The sequence below is a fragment of the Pongo pygmaeus genome, chromosome 3, assembly GCF_028885625.2.
Source record: "Pongo pygmaeus isolate AG05252 chromosome 3, NHGRI_mPonPyg2-v2.0_pri, whole genome shotgun sequence".
Taxonomy (NCBI): Eukaryota; Metazoa; Chordata; class Mammalia; order Primates; family Hominidae; genus Pongo; species Pongo pygmaeus.
Genome location: NC_072376.2, coordinates 67137109 through 67163336, shown reverse-complemented (window position 1 = coordinate 67163336; position 26228 = coordinate 67137109). Strand labels below are relative to the sequence as shown.

Here is a 26228-nt window from a genome sequence, read left to right as displayed (position 1 = left end):
TTGTACCTGGCCTAAAGTCAAACATTCTGGACTCATTTCTAGCTCTACCTCCCACTAATTGTTACTTAATGTCTCTTTGCCTCAGTTTCCTTACCTATAAAATAGGGGAATAACAACATCTACCACATTAGGATACTGTAAAACTTAATTTCCCAAATGTAAAATGCTTGGAAGTGTACCTAGCTCATCATAACTCCCAAAAAATGTGAACAGAGCAGATGATAGAAGTGGTCCAATGAGGTCATCTCTCACTGACGTCAGGCCCTGACCATTTTTTGTTTCTATACTTTGGTTCACCTCAACCCTCTCCTCTTTTCTAAGTCATTCAAGACATAATTAAAGCAGTGCCACTTCCTCAAGGTCTACATTGATCTACAAAGACTACATTAACCTGATACTTTACTTGTAGAAATTATACTCCATAGCAGATACATCAATCTTAACTTCATATCATTTCTATTGTTTTCAAACTATGCTTGGGTATAAATCATGATTCCCCAACAAAAAGAGTGTTCGAAGAATAATATTTTATGTCATTCTTGTTAGTTAATCTAGAGTAAGGCTCACAGTTAAGTCCTTAATAATTAACTTCTGAATGGCTCTCTGAGCAGCTAAATGTGTTTCCAATCACATTACTTCTGGGTTTGTAGAGCTGCAAGCCTTTAGGCCTATGCTTTTATTGTACGTGTAAACATACAAAATAGACAAAAGTCTAGAACTTCCCATTTTCTTCCCACATTGACCCACAAACATTGGGTATCCAATAAGTATTCTTAACTATCTACAAAAAGGCTAAAAACTTCAGGAGCTACATATACTAATTATATTAATAAATATGGGAGTAAATTCCAAATGCATCTGCTACAGTGAAGATTTAAAACTATAATACTTAAAGATCCTGTTTTATTTAAAAATATAAAACATGAAAATAAAAAACAGATATACTTACTTACTTTTTTCCCTTCTAATACTTTCATTTTTTCAAACAAGAGTAATTCCCAAGAGAATTGTTAATGAAGGACAAAGTTGAGAAAGTGACTACCATATATTTTTATTGTCATTTCTGCAGAAATTCTTATTTTTTAAACTCTGCATAACTTAACGTACATAATCTTCTCTCTCTGATTCCTCTAAGCATGTGAAAAAAATATACTTAGAAATAAAAACTTCTGTTGATATCCACAGGCATATCATCTAATATAAAGAGACGGCATGGTTTCATTGCTGTTTGAGTTGCTTTTTAGTGATGTGAAAAAGTCAACTGGGAAAAAGAAACTGAGGAAGACTAGACTCAATTCCATGTGAAACTATCTGTGAAATGGAGATATATAAACTGACTCACTTAACCAATCCTGGGAACAAGCTTATATTACATGTAAATGAATGACACTTCTATAAAATTCCATACTTTCTGGATTATTATGTTTAGTGGATGTGGTTATTTCAAAATTAAGAAAAAATGCTTTTTGCTAAATGCTACCCACTGTGAAATTTTCAACCAGACCAACTTTTCATTCCTTTTTTCCTATGGGAATACTCAATCTAGGAGAAAAAGAAAGGGGAAGACAGAGAAAGATAAGACGACAAAAACTACATATCTTACTTGGATTGTGAAAGACAGCCTGGTGCAACCACATTATAATTTTCCTCCTCAGTATGGAGTGCAGTGAGCTCTACCACGTTAACCATCACATCGTTTGTGTGGCCTGGGAGCTGGGGAAGTGCTGAAATGATCTTCTCTACTAAGTTGTCTCCATGATGTCCAACTGCTCCTGTTTAAGCAGACAAGAAGATGTAAATTCATAAAATGGGAGGAAAAAGCAAGCTGGAAAGTGTTTTATCACACGCCTTCTATCAAAAATAACGTACATTTTTAGTTTCTGTTCGACAAAACTCACATTTTGCCCTTTATACAGGTAATCACATTCACCGTCACCTAGTCAACATGTACCTCACAGGTTGTAATTAATGCCCCAGGAGGACAGAACTCATGTCTGCTGTTGCTAGTACTGTATCCCTAGCACCTAGTGTGTCCGGAATTGGTGAGTTCTTGGTCTTGCTGACTTCAAGAGTGAAGCCGCAGACCCTCACGGTGAGTGTTACAGTTCTTAAAGATGGTGTGTCCGGAGTTTGTTCCTTCTGATGTTCGGACATGTTCAGAGTTTCTTCTTTCTGGTGGGTTCGTGGTCTCGCTGGCTTCAGGAGTGAAGCTGCAGACCTTCGCGGTCAGTGTTACAGCTCTTAAGGCAGCGCATCTGGAGTTGTTCGTTCCTCCCCTCCGGGGTTGTTCATCCCTCCCAGTGGGTTCGTGGTCTCACTGGCCTCAGGAGTGAAGCTGCAGACCTTCACCATGAGTGTTACAGCTCATAAAAGCGTGCACGGACCCAAAGAGTGAGTAGTAGCAATATTTATTGCAGAGAGCCAATGAACAAAGCTGAACAGTGTGGAAAGAGACCCAAGCAGGTTGCCGCTGCAGGCTGGGGCAGCCTGCTTTTATTCCTTTATCTGACCCCACCCACATCCTGCTGAGTGATCCATTTTACAGAGAGCTGATTGGGCCGTTTTACAGATTGCTGATTGGTCCATTTTACAGAGAGCTGATTGGTCCATTTTGACAGGGTGCTGATTGGTGCATTTACAAACCTTGAGCTAGACACAGAGTGCTGATTGGTGCATTTACAATCCTTTAGCTAGACACTAAAGTTTTCCAAGTCCCCACTAGATTAGCTAGACACAGAGCACTGATTGGTGCCTTTACAAACCTTGAGCTAGACACAGGGTGCTGATTGGTGCATTTACAATCCTTTAGCTAGACACAACTTTCTTCAAGTCCCCACTAGATTAGCTAGACACAGAGCACTGATTGGTGCATTTACCAACCTTGAGCTAGACACGGGGTGCTGATTGGTGCATTTACAAACTTTGAGCTAGACATAAAGTGCTGATTGGTGCATTTACAATCCTCTAGCTAGACGTAAAAGTTCTCCAAGTCCCCACCCCACTCAAGAGCCCAGCTGGCTTCGCCTAGTGGATCAGGCCCCAGGGCCAGGGGCGGAGCTGCCCACCAGTCCTGCACTGCGCGCCCACATTCCTCGGCCCTTGGGCTGTCTATGGGACTGGGCGCTGCGGAGCAAGGGACAGTGCCCATTGGGGAGGCTGGGGCCCCATAGGAGCCCACAGGGGGAAGGGGCGGGGCTCGGGCATGGCAGGCTGCAGGTACCAAGCCCTGTGCGGAGGGGAGGCGGCTGAGGCCCAGTGATCACGGTGGGGGTGGGCTGGGAGTGCTGGGTGACCCAGCACACCCTCCACAACTGCTGGCCCGGGTGCTAAGCCCCTCACTGTCTGGACCGGCCGGCCACTCCGAGTGTGGGGGGCCCGAGCCCACGCCCACGTGGAACTCGCACTGGGCTTTCAGCGCCACGTGCAGGCCCGATTCCTGCCCGCGCTTCTCCCTCCACACCTCCCGGCAAGCCCAGTGGGCTGGCTCTGGCCTCAACCAGCCCAGAGAGGGGCTCCCACATTGCAGCTGTGGGCTAAAGGGCTCCTCAAGCGTGGCCAGAGCAGACTCCGAGGCCGAGGAGGCACTGAGAGCGAGCAAGGGCTGCTAACACTTTGTCAACTCTCACTAGCACAGTGCCTACATATAGTAGGCATCAATAAGCATTTGCTGAATGAATGAATAAATAAATAACCTGCATCTAGTCAGTCAGGTAAATAGTGCCATAAGATGATACTATCCTGAAATTTTAAAGCTGAATTTTTTCATATTCTTTTCTTTTCTTCTATTTTTTTTTCTTTTTTTTTTTTTAGAGGCAGAGTCTCACTCTGTTGCCCAAGCTGGAGTGCAATCATAGCTCACTGTAGCCTTGAACTCTGAGCACAAGCAACTCTCCCACCTTAGTTTCCCAGACAGTTGAAACTATTCCCAGGATTTGAGATCCTAAATTAAGCCAATTGCTTCACGGATTTGAGATCCTAAATTAAGCCAATTGCTTCAAGGGCTAAACTTTTCAAGTTACCAGGACCAGAAAATACCAATTCTGTATGATCCTGCGGATTATATGTGTGTTAGTGTCATTATCATAAGGCATGTAACATCTTCACTTGTCTTTAAGTCTTATATGGAATAAAATGAGAAGCAAGCATTGAGAAGTCTTCATAAGAGTTCAATACATATATTCCATTAGTTCTGTCCCTCTGGAGAATCCTGACTAATATGCTTATGAAATGAACAGAGATCATTCATACCATTTTTAACACTGTCTTGAGTAACCAGAATTGTAGTGATCTTGCAGGATCATGCAGGGGGAACCTTTCACTTACTCTACTTCATTTTTTTCTCTAGCTGTTCTAGAAGATAGACATGTTAACTTATTTTACCCTCTCAATTACCCTCTGAGGTCCTTATTTTGCAGATCAGGAAACTGAGAGGCAGAAGTTAGGCAACTTGCCCAAGGACTTTTGACTAGGAAAGGGCAGAGCTAAGATTACTATAAATAAGCTCTCGTAATCTCTTTAGTAACAGTAGCTACCATATATTGAGGATCTACCTCAATCCCCATACTCTTTACATAAATGATCCTATATAACATACATTTGATCATATCACATCACAGCTCAAAACTCTCCAACTGATTCCCATTATACTTTGGCTATTATTCTAAATCCTTATTTTAACCTACAAAGCATTCCCTCTACCTACCCCTCCAACTGATCTCCTATCAGTGTTCCCTCTTGCTCACAACACTTTAGCCAAACTGGCCTCCTACTGGTCCTCAAGCATGACACACATGCTCCCACCTTAGGCCCACTGCACTTGCCATTCCCTGGGTCTTATATGTCCTATCATTAGGTAGCCACATGGCATGCTTCCTCCCTTCTTTCAGCCTCTGCTCAAATGTCACATCCTCTCCTCAAATGTCACATCCTCTCAAAACTTACTGTCTTAAAACCACATGTATTAATCTCAACTGTTTCTATGCATCCAGGAATTCAGAGTGGCTTAACTGGGTCTGACTCAGAGACTCTCATAAAATTGCAGTCAATATGTCAGCTGGGGCTGCAGTCATCTGAATGCTTGACTGGGCTGGAGGATCCATTTCTCAGATGGCTCACTCACAAAACTATTGACAGGAGGCCTCAGTTCCTCATTGGTTGTTGGAAGGAATCCCATTTCCTCACTACATGGGCCTCCCATAGGGCTTCTTGAGTATCTTCATGACATGGTAGCTAACTTCCCTCAGAGCCAGTGATCCAAAAGAACAAAGCAAGGAAAAAGACGCAATGCCTTTTAGGACCTGGTGTTGAAAATTACACTCCTGCATTTCTGCCATATGCTATTTTAGGGAGAAGCGGATAAGTGAGTCACTAAACCTAGCCCACACTCAAGGGGAGGGGAATTTAAACTGTATGTCTTGAAGGAAGAGGTATCAAAGAATTTGTAGACATATATATAGAGAGAGAGACAAGGTCTTGCTCTGTTGCCCAGGCAGGAGTGCAGTGGCTCAATCATGGCTCAGTGCAGCCTAGATTTCCCAGACTCAGGTGATCCTGCCACCTCAGCCTCCTGAAGAGCTGGCACTACAGCATGCAACACCATGCCCAGCTAATTTTTTGTATTTTTTGTAGAGATGGGGTTTCACCATATTGCCAAGGCTGGTCTCAAACTTCTGGGCTCAAGTGATCCACCACTTTGGCCTCCCAAAGTGCGGGGGTTACAGGTGTGAGCCACCACACCCAGCTTGTAGACACTTTTTTTTTTTTTTTTTTTTTTTTTTTTGAGACGGAGTCTAGCTCTCACCCAGCCTGGAGTGCAATGGCGCGATCTCGGCTCACTGCAAGCTCCACCTCCTGGTTCACGCCATTCTCCTGCCTCAGCGTCCGGAGTAGCTGGGACTACAGGCACCCGCCACCACACCCGGCTAATTTTTTGTATTTTTTAGTAGAGATGGGTTTGTAGATATATTTTTAAACCACCACACCTACCTTCATTAATATTAATAGCCCATATTATTACACTGATATTAGTAATTTGTTTACTGTCTTCATTCCCAACCAAAATTTAAACTTCCTAACTGGAAGGATTTGGATATTTTTAGCACTATTTCCCCTATTCCTTGAGTAATAGATAATATGTATTTCTGAATGAAGGAATTATTTCAGGCCAGGCTCAGTGGCTGATGCCTGTAATCTCAGCACTTTGGGAGGCTGAGGTGGGAGGGTCACTTGAGGTCAGGAGTTCTAGACCAGTCTGGCCAACATGGTAAAGCCCCATCTCTACTAAAAAATATATATATATAAATTAGCCAGGTGTAGTGGTATGTGCCTGTAATCCCAGCCACTCAGGAGGCTGAGGCACAAGAATCGCTTGAACCCAAGAGGCGGAGGTTGCAGTGAGCTGAGATTGAGCCACTGCACACCAGCCTGGGCAACAGTGCAAGACTCTGTCTCAAAAAAAAAAAAAAGGAATTATTTCATATTCTTCCCACAGATTAGAATACAAAAATAGGTGGATATTTTTCCCTCTTTACAAATGAGAAAACCTCAACAGCTCAATGAGGGTCAAATAGCACAAAAAAAGTCACTAAGCCAGGATGTGAAGTTATCCTGGCATGGATCTAACACCAAAAATCTAGTTGGCTTCCCAGCTGTGTCTCATACCTATTTATTTTAAATAGTATCTTCTGAATCCTGAAATAAAGATATAAGTTAGTTAGTTTCCATGTTTTGGAAAAGCAGATCGGGGAGAAAAAAAATCAGACACTTTTCTGAGCACTAAAGCAGCACTGGAGTCCAAATATGTTTAGTCTCTGAAGCTGCTAACTTCTGGACACACCATATAATGATCATCTCTACTGTGCAGGACAACAGTTCTCAAACTTTTCCCACACCCACACATAAGAGTAGTCACTGGAGCAAACTGCCAAGGTTCAAATCCTAGCTCTGCCACTTAACACATGTGTAATCTGAGGCAAGTTATTTAACTCCTCTGTGTTTCAGTTTCATCCGTAAAATGGGGATAATTATAATACTTATCTCAAAAATTATTGTGAAAATTAAAGGAATTTACACATGCAGAGTGCTGAGATAAACAGTTCATTTTCAAATGTTAGCCATTACTAGTGGACTCAAATTTCAATACTTTGACAAGTAATATACAATCACACCTTAAAGCAAATATAAACACTTCAGTGTATCATAATCCCAGGAGTAAGAACCATCCACTGGAATGAGAGTTAATATTTAATCAAAAGGATTTTAATTTAAAAGTTTGCATGAAGCTGCCTGTAATGCCAAAACTTTGGAAGGCTGAGGTGGGCAGATCACTTGAGGTCAGGAGATCAAGACCAGCCTGGCCAACATGGTGAAACTCTATCTCTACTAAAAAACAAAACAAAACAAAAAAACACAAAAATTAGCTGGGCGCGGTGGTGGCTTTCCTGCCTGTAATTCCAGCTACTTGGGAGGCTGAAGCACAAGAATTATTTGAACCTGGGAGGCGAAGGTTGCAGTGAGCCGAGATGGTGCCATTGCACTCCAGCCTGCAACACAGTGAGACGCTGTCTCAGGAAAAAAAAAAAAAGTTTACATGAAGCTAAAATTCAGAATTGAACTAAGAGAGTAAATTTAATTCCCAGCATTGCCACCATCTCCTACCTTTTAATTTTGAACTTGAAAACTATTAGCAAAACACTCTAGCCAATCTCAAGAGCCAGAACATGAAAGGAAACCAAACTCAAATATTTTAGGAATTCATGAATCAAGTCTCTTTTTTTAATTGTCCCTGGAAACAAATCAGAAGCCAGAATAGCCCACAGAACGCTGACTTAAATCGTCTATGCAAACATGCCCGACCCTTAGGTGTCCAAACCCTGGGTACTCTGGACATGGTCAAAGTAAGTCAGAATGAAAGAGATGGGCATCAGTGGCCATTTACTTCTCAAACAATTACAACTTTTTATATTTAAGCCCTGAGTGCTTATCAACTGGATAACCAGGAGAGAAAGGAACTTGCCTATCTTGTTTACCACTGTTTCCCTATTACCTGGAACAGTGCTTAGCACAAAATAGGCACTCAATAAATATTTGTTAAAAAAAAAAGTACATTTAGACAAAGAAATACTACTTTCAGCAAAGATGATAACCAAAAGATGAAAAAGAAACTTGTCTACATTGTAAACATGATGTTAACAATGTCAAGTACTTATGAATTATTTGAGGTTATTTTTGATACTGCCAATTTCACATCTAAGAAAAAAATAAATATATAAATTTTCTAACAGTAAATTATCAAGGCTAGCATCCAAAATATTTAGCGTCTAATAACATAAATTAATATATAAATTAACATCTAAATCAAAGACTGAAAAATGTTATTTCCTTTTGGTCTCTACATTAAAATGGCTGTCAAGTCTCTTAAATTGAAATTCAAATCATTTAAGTCATTCTAATAATTTTCAAATCACCTCTCAGGACTGTAATCCCAGCACTTTGGGATGCCAAGTCAGGAGGATTGCTTGAAGCCAGGTATTTGAGACCAGCCTGGGAACAAAGTGAAATCCCTGTCTTTACAAAAAATAAAAAGTGAAACCCTTCTGATTTTTAGAAGTTGTTGGTATAATCTTTTGTTTGCTTCAGCTGTCACTGGCTAAACAATGCCTCAATCTAAGCCACAATTTGATGTAGGAAACCTCACCAAACTCTTGTAACAACTACTCCATTAAGCTGATAGTCATGAGCTTCCCAGCTCCCTAAGCTTGCTGTGTCCAGAAGGGCAAATCCACTAAAAATGTGAGCATCATGACCATGTGTTCTCCAGAATGCCAGGGCCAGGAGCACCCTTGCCAACAATAATGCCACTAACATCATCTACCCTACTACCTCATTCAATGTGGGGCCACTCTGAAGCAGTGGGCAAGTGCTGCCTTTTCTCATTCACTATTACCGTGGAGCCACCATGACCTCCACTGCCTCAGTTCCCTCAGTGCCCCTAGGGGGCCAGCTGCATCCACACTAGCATGCTTCTAGGCCCTATCTATTGCCTCCACTGGACAACAATATTTGGTGACTTGTGGTCTTAATAAGTAGAGGGGTTATTTTTACTCACTAATACAGAAGTACTTCAACATTTAAACAAAAGGTTTTACAATACAGCTATGTACCCACTGAAAGTCAATCCTGTATATTACTAATATGGGACGTAACACTATGTGGAAACATCTTTGAATCAAATGAGATTTTAAGCTGATCATCTGGAAGATAATCTGGATGATTATCCAAAAGGTATCTATTAAAAAGACATCAATTTATCAGTTATTAGGATCACAGTAACAAACTAGTCCTGATTAAAATCTATCTTCCAAAGTCTACCCTCCACCATCTAGCAGTAATTTTAATCCTTCTAAAAGTGAGCAGGTGATAATTTTTAAATGGGATGTAGATCGTGGACACTTCTTGAGTATCCTGTGCACAAAGCTGATTGGTTTCAGAGAGGACCACAAATCAAAACTTGGTTCCATAAACCAGTAGATAGGCAAATACACTGGGCCCTGGCCATTCTTGCTTTATCACCCTACCAGGCCATTGCTGCTGTCACCTACCACTACTAAGCAGGTGACCTCACCCTACTCAGGAGATCTCACCCCACTTGGGATCCAACACCCAGGGCCCAGCCAAGGTCTTCCTCCCTGCCAGACACCTACCTCACTGAGCCCTACCTAAATGTTTTTGAATTGAATTATTCAAGAAGGTAAGAAGGAAGCAGAGTCTTTATAATTTTTAATGTATTTGAGAAATACCTCAAGTAACTTTTAGGGGTTCAATCTCATTGCTTTATCATCGTATCTTGTGTTAGAATGCCCATAGCGTCCCATTGAGACTAATATTTTCATGGTTCCTCTCAGGCTCTTGACAGAGTGGCTGAATTTTTCTTACTCTTTTTACATGTTGCCTTGAATCTACCCAGAGAAATCTTCTATTTGTTCCCTTTGAGCAATGCCCCTTTCAACATTAAATATTGTTTCACTGATCTCATGTACCTAAATGCCCCCTCCCACACAAACCTGCTACTGAGTACCTTCACTAACTTAACCTTTCACCCTGGAAGACCACCTACTAGCAGAAGGATTCTTAACAAATGTAAAGAAAGTAAGGACTTTACATTAACAATACAAAACTAACTCTCTCTTTGACAATTCAAAAAACAAAAGATGCTGAACTTTGACATTTACAGAATTAAATGTCAAATGTGACACAATACCATCACATCTGGCTAACTAACTCTTATGCTTTTTTTAGTAAGGAACAACTTTTGAGCCTCAATATCTTAATTCTTAAAATGATAAAGAACACTTAACTCAATTTGTTGAGATCAAATAAGGTAATGTAAAAGTGGGATTTTTATTTTTATTTATTTATTCGAGACAAGGTCTCGCTCTGTCACCCAGACTGGAGTGCAATGGCACGATCACAGCTTACTGCAGCTTCAAACTCCCAGGTTCAAGCAATCTGCACACCTCAGCCTCACAAGTAACTGAGACCACAGGCATGAGCCACTATACCCGGCTAATTTTTGTATTTTTTGTAGAGACAGGGTCTTACTCTGTTGCCCAGGCTGTTCTTGAACTCCTAGGCTCCAGTGATTCACCAGCCTCAGCCTGGAATTACAGGCATGAGCCACCACACCCAGTAAGAAGTGGTTTTTATCTATAAAATATTCATATAAATATGACTAGCTAATATCATTATTTTCTTTCTTAAGTTTTGCTGTGAGCCCAAGCTGCCAAATCTGAGACTATTCAGAAAAGTGTGCATCATTTTTTCTGCATTTGTGTATCACTAATGATATGATTCAAGAATCTCAGAAACATTTTCAATTAGAAAAAATAAGTGTGTTAACTTCAATTAATGTCTGGTATCTACAACCTTTAATCCACTCATTTATCCATTCATTCAATAAATGTATATTGAATACCTACTGTTTTGAAGGTACTCTTGCTGGTTAATAAACAGTAAACAAAACAGAGTCCCTCCCTTCAAGAACTTCCATTCAAGTGAGAGGAGACAGGTAATAAGTGATCAATTAGTAGTGTCAGGGAATAGTAAAGGCTACGACAAATAAAGCCAGGTAAGGGGTAAGAGAGTGTCAAAGAAGTTCACTGAGGAAGGCCTCTCTGAGGAGCAGGAATGATGTGGGGGAGAAAGCCATGTGGATACCTCAAAGAACATCCCAAGCAGAGCTGCAGAGGAAACGCAAAGGCCCTGAGGCTGGAACATGCTTAGCATGTCTCACAATGGCAAGGCAGCCAATGTTGTAAGAGGGGAGATCATGTATGGCCTTGAAAACAACAGTAAAGAACTTGACAGGAGGTATGATCAGAGGCCACTGGAATACTGAGCAAGTAAATGATATGTCATAGTTATGCTTTGAGGTATTATATAAGAAGCTGGCCTAAGTGGTTGCTTGTCTGTATAGGTTTCATACTTCTTTAATTGTTTTTTAATTATTTGCATGCTTTACTGTGTCAAATGCTGCTTTGAAGTTCAGTAGAATTAATGTGGTAATAAAACAAAGGAAGTTTCTGGGAAGTATTGGAAAATAAAACTGTAATTGGAGTCAAGAGAAAATTGGAGCAGATGTTTGTGGAGACAACAAGTATAGACAACTCTTTCAAGTTTGCTATAAAATAAAGCAAAAAAAAAAAATGGAATTGAAGTTGGAAGAGCATTAGAGGTGAAGACAGAAGATGTTCCCTGGGGGAAAATACAGGGAAAAGGAAAAAATGATGATCTAAGAAAGGGAGAGGGTATTTGAAAAACAGTAAATCTATGACAGAAGTGAAAAGAGAGGATTTAGTCTACATAGGTGAAAAAGTTAGCATTAGATAGTGGCAGGGACAGTATATTTCTTTTCAATATGAAGGAAGGAAAAGACATGGGTACAGATGTAGAAAGGGTGGTAGATTTGGTGATGGGAAAATACAGATTTTTTTAGTGGCTTGTATTTTCTCAGTGATATCAGAAGTGAGAAAGGTGAGTATGGGGAAGGAGATCTGGACACTTGATAAGGGAGAACCTATATAATGATTGCTGCCAAATGGCAACTTTGTCTTTCTATGTGTCTTTATTTTGTAAATCATTCTTTCTTCCTTTTTTTTTTCTTTTTTGAGACAGAATCTGACTCTGTCACCCAGGTTGGAGTGCAATGATGTGATGGTGGTTCACTGCAACCTCTGCCTTCTGGGCTCAACTTATCCTCCACCTCAGCCTCCTGAGTGGCTGGGACTACAGGTCACCATGCCTGGCTAGTTTTTTCATTTTTTATTTAATTTTTAAATTTTCTGTAGAGATTGAGTTTTGCTGTGTTGCCCAGGTTGATCTCAAACTCCTGAGCTCAAGCAGTCTGCCCCCCTCAGCCTCCCAAAGTGCTGGGATTACAGGCATGAGCCACTGTGCCAGGCTCTAAATCATACTTGACTATGTTATATTGATACTTGACTACATTATATTGTAAACTTTTAGAGGGCAGAAGTTATGCTCACCTTATTTATTCTGTATGCTCACCGTATTTATTCTGTATGTTTAAAAAAAGCATTAGCTACTGAAGATGTAAAGAGCTGTTACTAAGATGCTGGACAGTGGGACATTAAGTTTTGCCTAACAGAAGTCTTAGGGGAGGGTACAAAATTATGTGAACTTCCCAGTTGATTATGAAACAACTTTGTTACATTTTTGGCATAAAGAAATAGAAGTAACAGTAATATATAGCATCCACAAAAAAACTCAACGAGCATCTACTTATCAGGTTTTATCTTTTAATCCCCTATGGACTCTGTGATGCTACAGTTATTACTTATATATTTAAATCACAGACTGGACATCTGGTTTTTCCAGTCACATAATTAAGTTTACATCTCAGTATTACCATTTAGCCTACTTTCCATTTTTTTGTCTGAAAATTAATCTTATTAAGATTAAAAACTCAAATATACCTATTTTGTTTTTTATAACTTAATTCAACTTTTTTTCTGACCGATTAAAGGGAATGCCTACCAATGTCAGTTTTCCGATTATTCTCCCTGGACTTGGAAGTGGCTAGGCTATATTACTAACAGTATTAAACAACCTAATTAGAGAACAATAAAGTTGACCTTTGAAAATAACATATCAAACATCAGAAAGTGTCTTTTCTTCATCTGCTTTAAGGATTACATTTGTTTCTTTTGTGTAAATAATACATTATTACAATTTGAGATTATTTACTTAATCTTTAATACAATGAGAGCTAAAAATAAATCAATAAACATTTGAAAATATTTTCTACAATTCTATTTCATCTCATTTACTAGTAACATTTAAGTTCAGCCTCACTTTTGAACATTCATTTCCTAAACCTCAATTGTCTGTGATAATTTTATGTTTTCTTATACAGTAGTTTTCCCTCCACTGGGTCATCTATTAACACTTCTCCAACAAACCAGAGTCTTCTTATGAAGGACTGTTGTGAATACTGGCATTCGTAAATTTCTAAAAATAAAATTTCCCAGGTGCACAGTTTTCCTCCATGTCAGCATAATCTTGGGCTAAAGTTGTTGTTTAACAAGGCAATGGGCATTTATGATATTTCTACCCATTACAGCATTTAACAAATGTTATTGTAATTGCTAATTCACCTGTCTGTATTCCACTTTAGACAATAAACTCTGTGAGATTAGAGACCGTGTCCATCTAGTTCATCTTTGTATCCTCAATCTGATATATATAATAAAAGGTCAATAAAATATATGCTGAATCAATGAAAGTCCCAGCAATGTGGGGAATGGTAAGGAAGAACTCCAGAGCAATGCACTTACCTGTGAGATCCAGGGTTCTGTCCACAAAAACCACGGATGCCCTGCCTGCAGCAGTCTTCTTCCTGTTCTTTGCAGGGGTATAATTGGCCAGATCCGCAGCGATGACCCGACTTAAGGAACCTACAGCAAAACACTCCTCCCGTACTCCTAAATGTTCACACAGAGAACTGAGGCCTGACACTAGGCATCTGATCTGCAGCAGCAGCTCTGGGGTTAGGGCAGTGGCGTCCACATCACCCAGGCTTCCCAGCTTCCTCTTGTCCGGTCGGGCGCTATTAAGGAGGTGCACATCCTGGGGTAGCAGTGGGAAAAGGGATGCAAAGGCTGGAGTTAAGGCAAAGTGGGGAGCAACAGGGGCAAGCAACAATGGGACATGGAACACCTCGGCCGTGTAGTTCATGTTGCCCATCCATTCACACAGCTTCTCCTCGAGCTGCTCGAACACCGGCTGCTGCCCCTCCATCTCGGCCGCTGCCGCTGCTGGGACATGATTAGCTGTGAGGTGGACAGCGTGGCTCACGGTTGTGACCACCACACAATACTGGAAGTGACTGCGGCAGATGATGTCCCGTAGGATCTCCACGTTCCGGCCTTTCAGCAGGCAGCTCAGCACAAACACCGCCTTGGGCTGCTTGGCTCCCCCACCAACTGCGTCGGCCTCGAACTCTCGCAGGTGACAGTCAGGACCCCCCACCGCCTCCAGGAGACAGGTGGATCCGCAGCCCCAGTGCAGGCTTTCGGCGCAGGCGGTGTCCAGGTAAACCACAGCCCGTTTCACTTTGGCCAGCACCTGCTCCCATCCTTGCTGGGTAAAGGACACTACGCCCGAGGCGCTCATGGCTGGGGATTCGCAGACTTGGGGAACTACGGTGCAGGAACTTCTTTCAGAACTCACCGCTTCCGGAAATTGGGCTCCCGGAGACTTTGACAGTCTACACAGTTCACGTGGTCCGGACTCTGACACGCTCCCTGATGGCGCTCGATGATGACGTTGAACTGAGCGGTGATTGGCTACGGAGGAGGTGGGTGTGAGGAAGGATAGCGTGGTCTGGAAGGAAGTGGGTGGGGCTCTGCGGCTCCGGGCTTCCTCAAAAGCTCATGGAGATCAGAAGGTGTTTCCTGGGGTAGAGCTGGACTGAGTTCTTTCCGTCACTCGGCCTGTCTGCGCAGATAATCTTTTCATGTTCCTTGAAAAGTCTCCGAAATAAAAACCTAATCCGAAATTTGATATCTTCCTTAGATATGAACACGTCTCCAAAAGTACAGCCACCTTCTCAATCTAAACTCAGAGCAACTAGAAAAAGATAATAAAAACAACCAACTGTGTGCAATATTTTGAGTTTATAGATTGCTGTCACATACGTTATTGCCCACAAGCCTCATAACAAACCCTGTTGTTCTCATTTTCACTTTCTTCATCTTTCCTCCCTCATCTCATCGTCACTGCATCTTGATAGGCTTAAAAACTCTCAGAATTCAGCCCTTCCTCTCCATTTTTGCTGTCACAAAAACCCAACATCATCGCTCACCCAGGCAATGATCTCCCAACATTTTCTGGCTTTTGATCTCTTTCCCCTCCAATTCTATTTTCTTCCTAATAAACAAAGTTGTTCCTACAACTTTCCTGCTTAAAAGCTTCTCCTAGCCCAGTTGCCTATAGGATACATCCACACTCTTTAAAAAGCATCAACATCCTTCATGATTTCTCAATTTCTCTCCAGCTATCCCCAACCTGGAGAAAAATTGTACCGATACAATGAAGTCAATAGGCTGAACCCAAAATGTTTTATGAGTTTTGTTTGTTCCACCAATATACTTACATTACTAAGTATAATCTCTGTGCTAAGCTTCAAAGATGCAATGGTTAATGAAATTCATTACCTAATCCACAAAGAATTTACCCGGTAAACTTACCGAAAATAATCATTCCAACAGCACTGCCTGTAACAGACTTTTTCTAACTCACCACCACTATCACCCTATCACCTCTCTCTTCCCCCACCTATCAAACCACTCAATTGATACATTCACTAAGTACTTGCCATATCATGGGGTAAGTATTAACACTATTTTCTTTAAACTATCTGTTTTGCTAAATTATGCACTAGATGCTTGGTATCCCCAACACTTATAACAGGTGTTCAATAAATGTTCATTGAATGAAGAATGTTCAATTAATATCCATGGCCAGGCGCGGTGGCTCATGCCTGTAATCCCAACACTTTGGGAGGCCGAGGTGGGCAGATCACCTGAGGTCAGGGGCTCAAGACCAGCTTGGCCAACATGGTGAAGCTCCGTCTCTACTGAAAGTACAAAAATTAGCTGGGCATGGTGGCAGGTACTTGTAATCCCAGCTACTCGGCAGGTTGAGGCAGGAGAACCACTTGAACCCGGAAGGCAGAGGTTGCAGTGAGCCAATATCACGCCACTGCACTCCAGCCTGGGCGACAGAGCGAGACTCTGTCTCGAAAAAAAAAAAATCCACACAATAATATATCCAGCCAATTTTTAATAAATATGTACAGTATTCCAAACACTGTCTGGGTTTTAAGGATATAAAGAAAACTAAACCACAGCCCTGATTTCAAAATAATGGTGATGAAATAAAGGGACCCACACATGTAAAACAAGTGCAATAAAATGTTACAGAAGCAAATATTTTTTAAAATTTTTTGTATAGGAGTTAAGAAGGAGGAAAAATAAATTCTAAGAGAAAAAGGAAGTAGTCAGAAAAAGCTTCATATAGGGCATGAGTTTTGACTTGCCTTCAAAGAAACCCAGGTGTTCACCAGGTGGACAGGATGGGGAGGAGGATTCTTAGCAGTCCAGGCACAGAGTGCAGCATAAACAAAGTCGTAGAGGCATAAAACAGTACAACATGTTCTCTGGAACTACAAAGGGTTTCCTATAGCTGGAGTGCATTGTATGAAAAAAGGCGCAAGAAGAAATAAGAGCAAGGAATTAGAAAAGAAAGAAATGGACCAGATCAGCAAGAGCCTTATTTTCCATTCTAAATAGTAGCAGCCAGTGGGGAAGTATTAATGTATTTTGGGGTATGGAAATAATTTGTTCACATCTGGATTTTAGAAAAAAAAATGATTCTAGTCAAAACATGGAAAATAATTTGAAATGGAGCAATTTAGCACAGAGGGAGCAGTTAAGAAAATAATAGTATCAGCAGCAAATCTGGGTGAGAGAGTTGAAAAGCATAACAAGCAGATGGACAGAGTGGGGAGTGTGAATAGACATTAAGAATATAGTGCCAAAGGGCTTGCTTATTAGTTTGACAGAGAGGGTGACACGGAAGGAGAATTTCAGGTTAGCACCCAGCTTTCTGTCTGGATGACTGATAAATGCCAGTCATTGAGATATGAAAAACCATTAAGAGAAGCAGATCGCGGAATAAATACAGAGTTTAGCGGGGACATATTTTTGTTTGTTTGTTTCCTTATGGCAAGATAAGTGTAACATAAAAGTCACCATCTTAACCATTGTAAAATGTACATTTTGGTGGCATTAAGTACATTCACATTGTTGTATAACCAATCTCTGAACTTTTTGTCTCACAAAACTGAAATCCTGTACCCATTAAACAACAACTCCCCATTCCCCCTCTCCACAGTCCTTGGCGACTTCCACTCTACTTTCTGTTTCTATGAGTTGACTACTCTAGTTATTGGCAATGTAGTAGTTGACTACTCTAGATACCTCATATAAGTGGAACAATACAGTATTTGTTTTGTTGTGATTGACTTATTTCACTTAGCATAAAGTCCTCCAAGTTAATCTATATTGTAACATGCATCAGAATTTTCTTTCTTTTTGAGGCTGAATAACATTCCATTGTATGTTACATCATTTTGTTTATCCATTCATCTGCCTATGGAAATTTGGTCTGCTTCCACCTTTTAGCTATTGTGAATAATGGCACCTTGAATATGCAGCAGAAGAGTCATAAACCTGGTAGAACCCAGTAGGTAAAAGGGCCAATGATAGACCCAAGTTCACATGTTGAACTAGCAAACAAAAAGATATTCCTACATGTTTGTATCCTTGTCAGCATGAAAATTATTTTAAGGAGCTTAAGTTGAATAAGTTGTTGGATGACAGCCCTTGCTCTTCCATTTAAACCCAGGTCAGTGCCTAGTTACTAACACCTGCATTAATCCTGATCTCAAGCTCACTTTTTGTTTCTACTCCTTGCATCTCATGCTGAATCATACATTCATTAGATAAGTTTGAGTGAATTAATACTTCATCTTCTCTGAAAGGGCAAGGCACTCATGAAGTCAGGGTTGAATATTGTGCCAGCAACTGCTAGTGGTTGCCTCAATATTTATTTGTCTCTTCTTCTGTAGTAATAGGTTTATTCTGAACTCATAGACACACAGCTAAAGACTACTTTTCCAAGCCTCTTACAGCTAGCTATGGACAAATGATGAGGCACGGGTGAATAAGATAGTTGGAATTGACACATACAAATTTCAAATCATTCCCTAAAGGTGTATGGTTTTCTTTCCCTACAAATCCTGCTTTCAGTTCTTTTGTACATGCACCCAGAGTGGAATTGCTGGATCATATGATAATTCTATTTTTAACTTCTTAATGGACCTCTGTTTTTGTTTTGTTTTTTACAGAGGCTGCAACATTTTATATTCCTACTAATAATGCACAGGGGTTCAGATTTCTCCACATCCTGGCCAACACTTGATATTTCCTGGGTTTTTTGATAATGGCCATCCTAATAGGTGTGGTGACATGTGGTGGTTTTCAAAATACTTGTGGGACATCAAGGCAGAAACGTCTAGCATGCTGTTGGATGTATGATTCCAGAATACAGAAGAGAAATATGGCAATTGGGATTATTAGTAAATGGGTGTGCTTCACAGTGCCTTAAGAGAACACAAAAAAGAAAGAAGACAATGATGGTGATGGAGAGAACTCTGAGCAACTTTTCTTGATGGGCAGAAGAAGTCAAGCCAGTGAATGGAGTAATGAGAGGTGCAAGTTTTAAGAATAGAGTGGCCAACAGTGGCAAGTGTCAGAAAAGGGAAAAGAGATGGAATATGAGAAGAATCTACAGGATTTGACCTGTGCAGGAAGAAAGTACAGTCATGACAAGGGAGTGCTGGGGGTGCAGTGCAGAATGAGTCAATGGATTGGGGAAAATGCAGCTTCTAGAAATTATCTACACAGTTCCTAGAAAAGAAGGTGGTAGGGGAATGAGGAGGTAAAAAAGTTGGAAGAATATGAAGTTAGGGTCAAAGAAAGTAACTTGGCCTCTACAATTCAGGGAGGGAACACTTTTTTTTTTTTTTTTTTTTTTTTTCCAGAGACAGAGTCTCACTCTGTCTCACAGACTGGAGTGCAGTGGCACAATCATAGCTCACTGCAGACTCAAACTCCTGACTTCAAGCAATCCTCCGGCCGCAGCCTCTTGAGTAGCTAGGACTACAGGTGGCTAATTTTTTTTTTTTTTTTTGAGATGGAGTCTTGCTCTGTCCCCCAGGCTGGAATGCAGTGGCGTGATCTCACTGCTCACTGCAAGCTCCGCCTCCAGGGTTCACACCATTTTCCTTCCTCAGCCTCCTGAGTAGCTGGGACTACAGGTGCCTGCCACCACGCCTGGCTAATTTTTTGTATTTTTAGTAGAGACGGGGCTTCACTGTGTTAGCCAGGATGGTCTTGATCTCCTGACCTCGTGATCTGCCCACCTCGGCCCCCTAAAGTGCTGGGATTACAGGCGTGAGCCATTGCGCCCAGCCAGCTAATTTTTTTCTTTCATTTTTTGTTTTACAGAGACAGGGTCTTGCTGTGTTGCCCAAGCTGGCTTGAACTCCTGGGCTCAAACCATATTCTAACCTTGGCTCCCCAAAGCACTGGGATTACAGGTGTGAGCCACTGCGCCCAGCCAAGGAGGGAAAAATTCTAGGATATAATAAGATCCAGGGTATAACCCTGAATGTGCCCTATGGAAGTAGAGTGAATGAAGACCATTAGACTCCAGAAGGTCAGAAAACATGAGTCAAGCAACATATGCAAGTCACACATCATGATGGAGGAAAGGAAGACTGTGGACTTCAACCGCAGATATCACTTGTAGTTGAAGGAAAATGAAAAAGGAGAAGAGGTGGTAAATACAAATGGTATGAGCTGGAAAAGAGGAAGGTTTTCACAGCAAAATGGGAACCATAATGGCCTGGTAGTGGCCCACAAGAACCGGGGAAATGACAACACTATCTCAAGCATTCACAGTACAACAGGGTGAAGGATAATGGCAGATATTCAGTATAGAAAGATAAGGAGAAGTCCTGTCCTTGGAGGGAAGTTAGATTTTAGTTTAGTGAACAAGTAGAGACATCTTTCTGCTAAAATACTGGAACTGTTGGGCATGCACATAAAATGGAACAAAGGTAGGGACTGAGAGCTAAATGCAGAGTTGGGAATCAGGTCTGGAAGAACTTGGAGGGAATAAGCACAGAGACTGTCTTAGTTTGGGCTGTCTTAACAAAAATACCATAGACTGGGTGACATAAACAAAGAAAGTTTATTTCTCACTGTTCTGGAGACTGGGAAGTACAAAATCAAGATACTCACATAATTCATTTCTAGTGGCAGCCCTCTCTCTGGCTCACCAATGGCTGCCCACCTTTGTGCTGTATTCTCAGTTGGTGAAAAGCAGGCAGAGAGGAAGCAAGCTCTCCTGTCTTTTCTTATGAAAGTCCAAACCCCTCTCCATTAGGGAGGACCTAATTACCTCACAAAATCCCCATATCCAAACACCATCACATTGAGGATTAAGGTTTTGGCATATGAACTTTGGAAAAACACAAAAATTTAACTATAGCAGTGAGTGATATGAGGGAAAACACTAAAAGATTTGACAAACGATGACTAAGAATGAGGTGATACAGACAACCCCTAAAAGTTGTGCAATGCAGAGCCCGTATAGCCACATGCAACTTGAGGGACTGTCAGACCATGAAGAAGCTTGTAGGCCATATGGTAGGAAGTTTAGATTTTATTTCACATTTAAGAGAAGGCCACGGAAGGGTTTTGTGTTCCTAGAATTTCAGTGTGGCAGTGCAGATGGAAAGAAGTAGATAGATTTGAGATACGTTTTAATAAGAAGCGCTAACAGATCTTGCTAACAGATTTGCGTAGTTGTGAGAAGGGCAGATGGGGAAGAGAGAAAAGTCAAGGATAATTCTTTGATTTATGGCTAAAACAACTAGTTAAATAGTGGTTACTGATACTAATATGAAGAAGTCTTTGGGAGTATGGGAGTGCGACAAGACAGATATGGGAGAGAAATTTACAAGCTGTGTTTTGAACATAAGTTTGAAAGGCCTATTAAATATCCAAGAGAGGCATCAGGGGAAGCATTTGAGTCAGACTGAGTATCTTGAGCTCAAAGAGAAGTTAAGACTGCCCAGAGAAATATGGGTGTCAGTGGCTCTCAATGACATGACATTAAAAGTCATGGAGGCCAGGCGTGGGGCTCAGACCTGTAATCTCAGCATTTTGGGAGGCTGAAGTGGGCAGAACACTTGAGGTCAGGAATTCGAGACCAGCCTGGTCAACATGGTGAAACCTCATCTCTACTAAAGATACAAAAATTGGCTGGGCGTGGTGACGTGAGCCTGTAATCCCAGCTACTGGGGAGGCTGAGGCAGGAGAATTGTTTGAACCCGAGAGGGGGAGGTTGCAGTAAGCCAAGATCATGCCACTGCACTCCAGCCGGGGTGACAGAGTGAGTCTCTGTCTCAATAAATACATACATACATACATACATAAAAGTCATGAAGCTGGAGGAAATGACTTGGGAGACAGGGTGGACAGAAAAGGTAGGAGAGCCCAGGCAAAGGTCATTTCTTCCTTTCAGATGTTATGGTGGAGTAAAATGAATTCCTATTAAAATGACCTGCTTAAGATCATCATGTTTATTTTATTAAAATGTGATTTGTATTTCTCTGCTCAAAATAGTCAGCTATTGTTTCTCTTCTGTCCAAAATCCAACATACCTCTCTTCACCTCATTTCTAGGTCATCCATAGGCATGATCAGTTCTTAGCTTAAGAACTTTCCATGTACTTGATGTTGTAAGAGAGGACCTGGCAAATACAGAAATAAAACGATTTTGTTCTCACCCTTAAAAAGAGTATGCGAAGTTTACTGACAGCACAGACATGAATAGGAAATAATACAATTTTCCAGAAACAACTAGCAATAGAAAATTTATTTTTTCTTTTTTGATGAGCTAAACTTAGGACTAGGTAAAGTTTATTGTTAAAAGATGTCAGGATGTAGAGGCAGATGGCTAATTGGGGTTTAATTTATCATGGAAGTACATAAAGAGGAAGGAAAGCTCTACACATGTACAATTACTTTGCTTGTTCAAAGAAGAAAAGGCCTAAACAACACATTACCTGCTTGCCAATAACTTGTCAAATGCTTTGACTTTTTTTTTTTTTGAGACGCAGTCTTGCTCTGTCGCCCAGGCTGGAGTGCAATGATGTGATCTTGGCTCACTGCAACCTCCTCCTCCTGGTTTCAAGCGATTCTTCTGCCTCAGCCTCCTGAGTAGTTGGAATCACAGGTGCGTGCCATAATGCCCAGCTAATTTTTGTGTTTTTAGTAGAAACAGTGTTTCACTATGTTGAGCAGGCTGGTCTTGAACTCCTGACCTCAGGTGATCCACCTGCCTCGGCCTCCCAAAGTGCTGGGATTACAGGCGTGAGCCACCGTGCCCGGCTAGATGCTTTGACATTTGAAACCTCAATTTAGCTTTGTTATTCTTCCCCAATATTGGTACGAATGTTATTTTAATGTATCAATTTACTGCTGAGGAAACTTAAGAACATTGAGAATTTAAGAACATTGAAATTTGTGTGACAGCAAAGAGCACAGTTGGGCATAAACATCATATGCATGCCAAACACATTTATATGTACTTGCTATATACACTGGATAGTGAGCAAGGCATTTTTATTTGATCTCCAATTCTTGTCATCATTTAATTCATCATCATCTACTAAACACTCTCAGTACTTCTCAGAGATAAGTACATTAAAACTTATCTTTTAATTTTTTTTTGCCAGAAACCAACAGACCACAAAACAACAATAAAATGGAAAACAAATAGAATATATGGAGCATTGTAGTTTGATAAGGTCATAATATAAGAAATGGAAGGAGGAATATATAATATCTTCAAACTACCTACCTTTGATGTCTCCCCTGGTGAGTAGGGAGAGAAAGATACCTTTAACTAAGAAAGCATATTCAGGCAAGAAACTCAGCTTAGAAGCAAGGAGGAAGAGGTCTTTTCAGAGTAGTTATTAGTGATTTATGTGCTTCTCTGCTTGTGGAAATCTTCATTTTCAAAGCTTAGCTCAAATGCTACCTCCACCACAAAAGCTATTCTAGTATTATTCATCATTTCTTCGGTTATGTTTAAGCAATGCCTTGAAAGGCAGCTGAAAAGAGAAAAAGATCCCTTAACAAAAGGCAATTGGTTTTCTCATGAAACCAATTAAATAAATAGAACGATCAATAGACAGGACTGTGAGTGATTGCCTTACGATACAAACAGTCTGTAAGACTTCATTCTATTACTTTAAACAGTCACCAAGAAGATTTACTCAGCGTTAAGCACTATACTAGGAATCGAAGTGACGGCTATGGGATGCCCTGTTTGGAGGTGGACGAGGTCTAGTGAAGAGCCTGAGGCAAACAGAAATATAGTCAAATAATTACTATACAGTGTGATAGGCACATGGCACAGAAGCAGCATGGTGTCTAGAAGGAGTGAGTTGCTCTATCCCACTCACCCCCCAAATACCTCTGACCTCATCTGCATTCTCTCTCACTCACTGTACTTTAGGTACATTTTGAGTTTCTTGAACATGCCAAGTATGCTTCTGCCTCAGGGCCTTTGCACTTCTTATTCCTCTGTTTGATAGTCTGTCACACCGAAAACCATGGGGCTTACCTCCTGTCTCCATTCAAGTCTCTTATATCACTTCATCAGAGTAGCTTTCCCTGACCACTCCATATAAAATTGCACCCCATCACTTCATTTTATATTGCTTACTCTTTTCACAGTTCTTACCATCATGACATATCCTACGTTCATATGTTTATTATCTGACTCTCTTATTAGAATCAAAGCTCCACAAAAGAAAGAACTTTGTTTTATTCACTGTTGAATCTACATAGCTGGAAGAGTTCCTGGCAAAACAAATGGGAAGAGATAAAATGGGATTCAGGAAAGATTTCACAAAGGTGATTATACCCCCAGAGAGTTTAGAAGGATACAAGAGATTATAAAAAAAGATAAGGGAGCTGGGAATAGCAGGTAGAAGTGTGTTCAAAGGTAAGAAAGATTAAAACCACATGGTTTGTTTAAATAATGTGAGATATTGGTTGGGCGTAAACCCTTCTTTTGTGCTTCTATTACAACACATTCACCTTTTCTCTTGTAGGAGGGTTGTTTACTGCCCCCTCTGTCTTTCTCAATAACTTGAGAGTTCTTTAAGGGCTGGGACTGTTTCACTCATGTCTTCATTTTCCAAGTTCTTAAACAGAGCAGATATTCTGTAATTGCTAAATGAATAAATGATAAAACAATATTTATTCATCAAGGAGCAAGAAAAATCATTTATTTGTTCAATTAAAATGGGTTTCTCGCTGTTGACAAGCAAATGCCCTGTTTGTAAACTTTATAAATGAAACAGACCTCAGAGATCATCTAACTTGGCCTTTCCATTTTGTAGATGAGAAAACTGAAGCATAGAAAGGTTGATTGCCTGACTATACAACCTGCTAGGTATAATGAAGAACTGAGGCCAGGCCTGGTGGCTCATACATGTAATCCCAGCACTTTGGGAGGCCTAGGTGGAAGGATTGCTAGAGACCACGAGTTCCAGACCACCCTAGGCAACATGGTGAGACATTGTCTCTACAAAAAATAAAAAATTAGCCAGGTGTGGTGGCATCTGCTTGTCTGTAGTCCCAGGTACTCAGGAGGCTGAAGTGGGAGGGCTGTTTGAGTCTGGGAGGTAGAGGCTGCAGTGAACAGTGACCCTGCCACTGCATTTCAGCCTGGGTTACAGAGTAAGACTGTTTTTTAAACAAAACAAAACAAAACAAAACAAAAAAACAGGCTGGGCGTGGTGGCTCATGCCTGTAAGCCTAGCACTTTGGGAGACCAAGGTGGGCAGATCACCTGAGGTCAGGAGTTCAAAACCAGCCTGGCCAAAATGGTGAAACCCCCTCTCTACTATAAATACAAAAATTGGCTGGGCATGGTGGCGCGTGCCTGTAATCCCAGCTACTTGGGAGGCTGAGGCAGAAGAATCGCTTGAGCCCAGGAGGTGGAGGTTGCAGTGAGCAGAGATCGCATCACTGTACTCCAGCCTGGGCAACACAGCGAGACTCTGCCTCAAATAAATAAACAAACAAACAAAAAACCTAGAGCTCCAGTTTGAACCATTGTATGTCATCTTTTCACTGGAAGATGTGCTTTCAGAAGTGGCCTGAACATTTAGTTTACCTATTAAAATAAAAACTGTACATACTTTATGATCTATCTTCGAGAAACAGACAAATCTGCAAGGAGCCGCATGGATCTTCATTGTCGTTTTCTGTTGTAGTTAAGTGTAAAGTCGAAAGCAATCTGGGTGTACATCAACGGAGAAATAGCCATATTCACTCTGTGATAGCCATACTATGCAATTTTATGAAGCACTTAAAATAGATATAGTTTGATTCATACTAAAATGAAAAAGAGCTCCAAGACAAGGATGCTAAAAAAAAGAAAAAAAAGGAAGTCGCAGGATGATACTATACTATACTGTACTATTTAAGACTTGTCAATCTCAGGTTCTCCCACCAAAACAGCACAACACACGAAGTAAGTGTATAGGAAATTTCGGAATGATGAACTCCAAACAGGATATGCATCTGTAACAAGGGCTACCTCTGGAGAGACGGGTAGGGGAATGAGGCGGTCTTTGACCTTGACAGTAATTTATGGTTTTTAACAAGGAGGGTGCATTCTTCATCTATTAGTTTTGCTTTTGTTGGCTGTGAAAATTAATTTTTCGAGAAATAGTACTGATTGTGATTTCTTCTCTATTCAGTGAGGAAAGGGAGTGACAGGTAATGATTCTGTATCAAGGCTGATTAAAGAATAAAAGAAGGCCTTTCGGAAGATTAAAAAACAAATAAAAAGTTGAGAAGAAAGAGCACGAAGAGTAGAAGGCAACAATGGTGTACTCTCCAGCAATGGCAATACGGGTTATTAAAAAGAAGCGTGGGGGCGGGGAACCCTGGCCGACTCAAGACGCCACGGGAGGAAGCCAAGCAAAATAGC

At 40.9% G+C, this 26228-nt stretch overlaps 1 protein-coding gene across 8 annotated transcripts in view; it reads right to left on the bottom strand.

Annotated features, from left to right (window-relative positions):
* Window positions 1-14909, bottom strand: part of SCFD2 (sec1 family domain containing 2) — a 513758-nt gene extending 498849 nt beyond the window's left edge. For 4 of the 8 annotated variants that reach the window (XR_010126050.1, XR_010126051.1, XM_054484286.2 and 1 more), the window contains exons 1-2: window positions 13851-14858; window positions 1604-1772 (exon numbers count right to left, since the gene is read on the bottom strand). Coding sequence is in view for 6 of the 8 variants with exons in the window: in XM_054484286.2 (XP_054340261.2) it covers window positions 1604-1772; window positions 13851-14688 (1007 nt within the window). In the remaining 2 variants the exon portion in view is untranslated. Of the gene's footprint in view, window positions 1-1603; window positions 1773-13850 lie in introns of all 8 variants that reach the window. The other 4 variants (XM_063663689.1, XM_063663688.1, XM_054484289.2 and 1 more) reach the window with 2 other exon arrangements.
* Between the last annotated feature and the right edge of the window lie 11319 nt (window positions 14910-26228).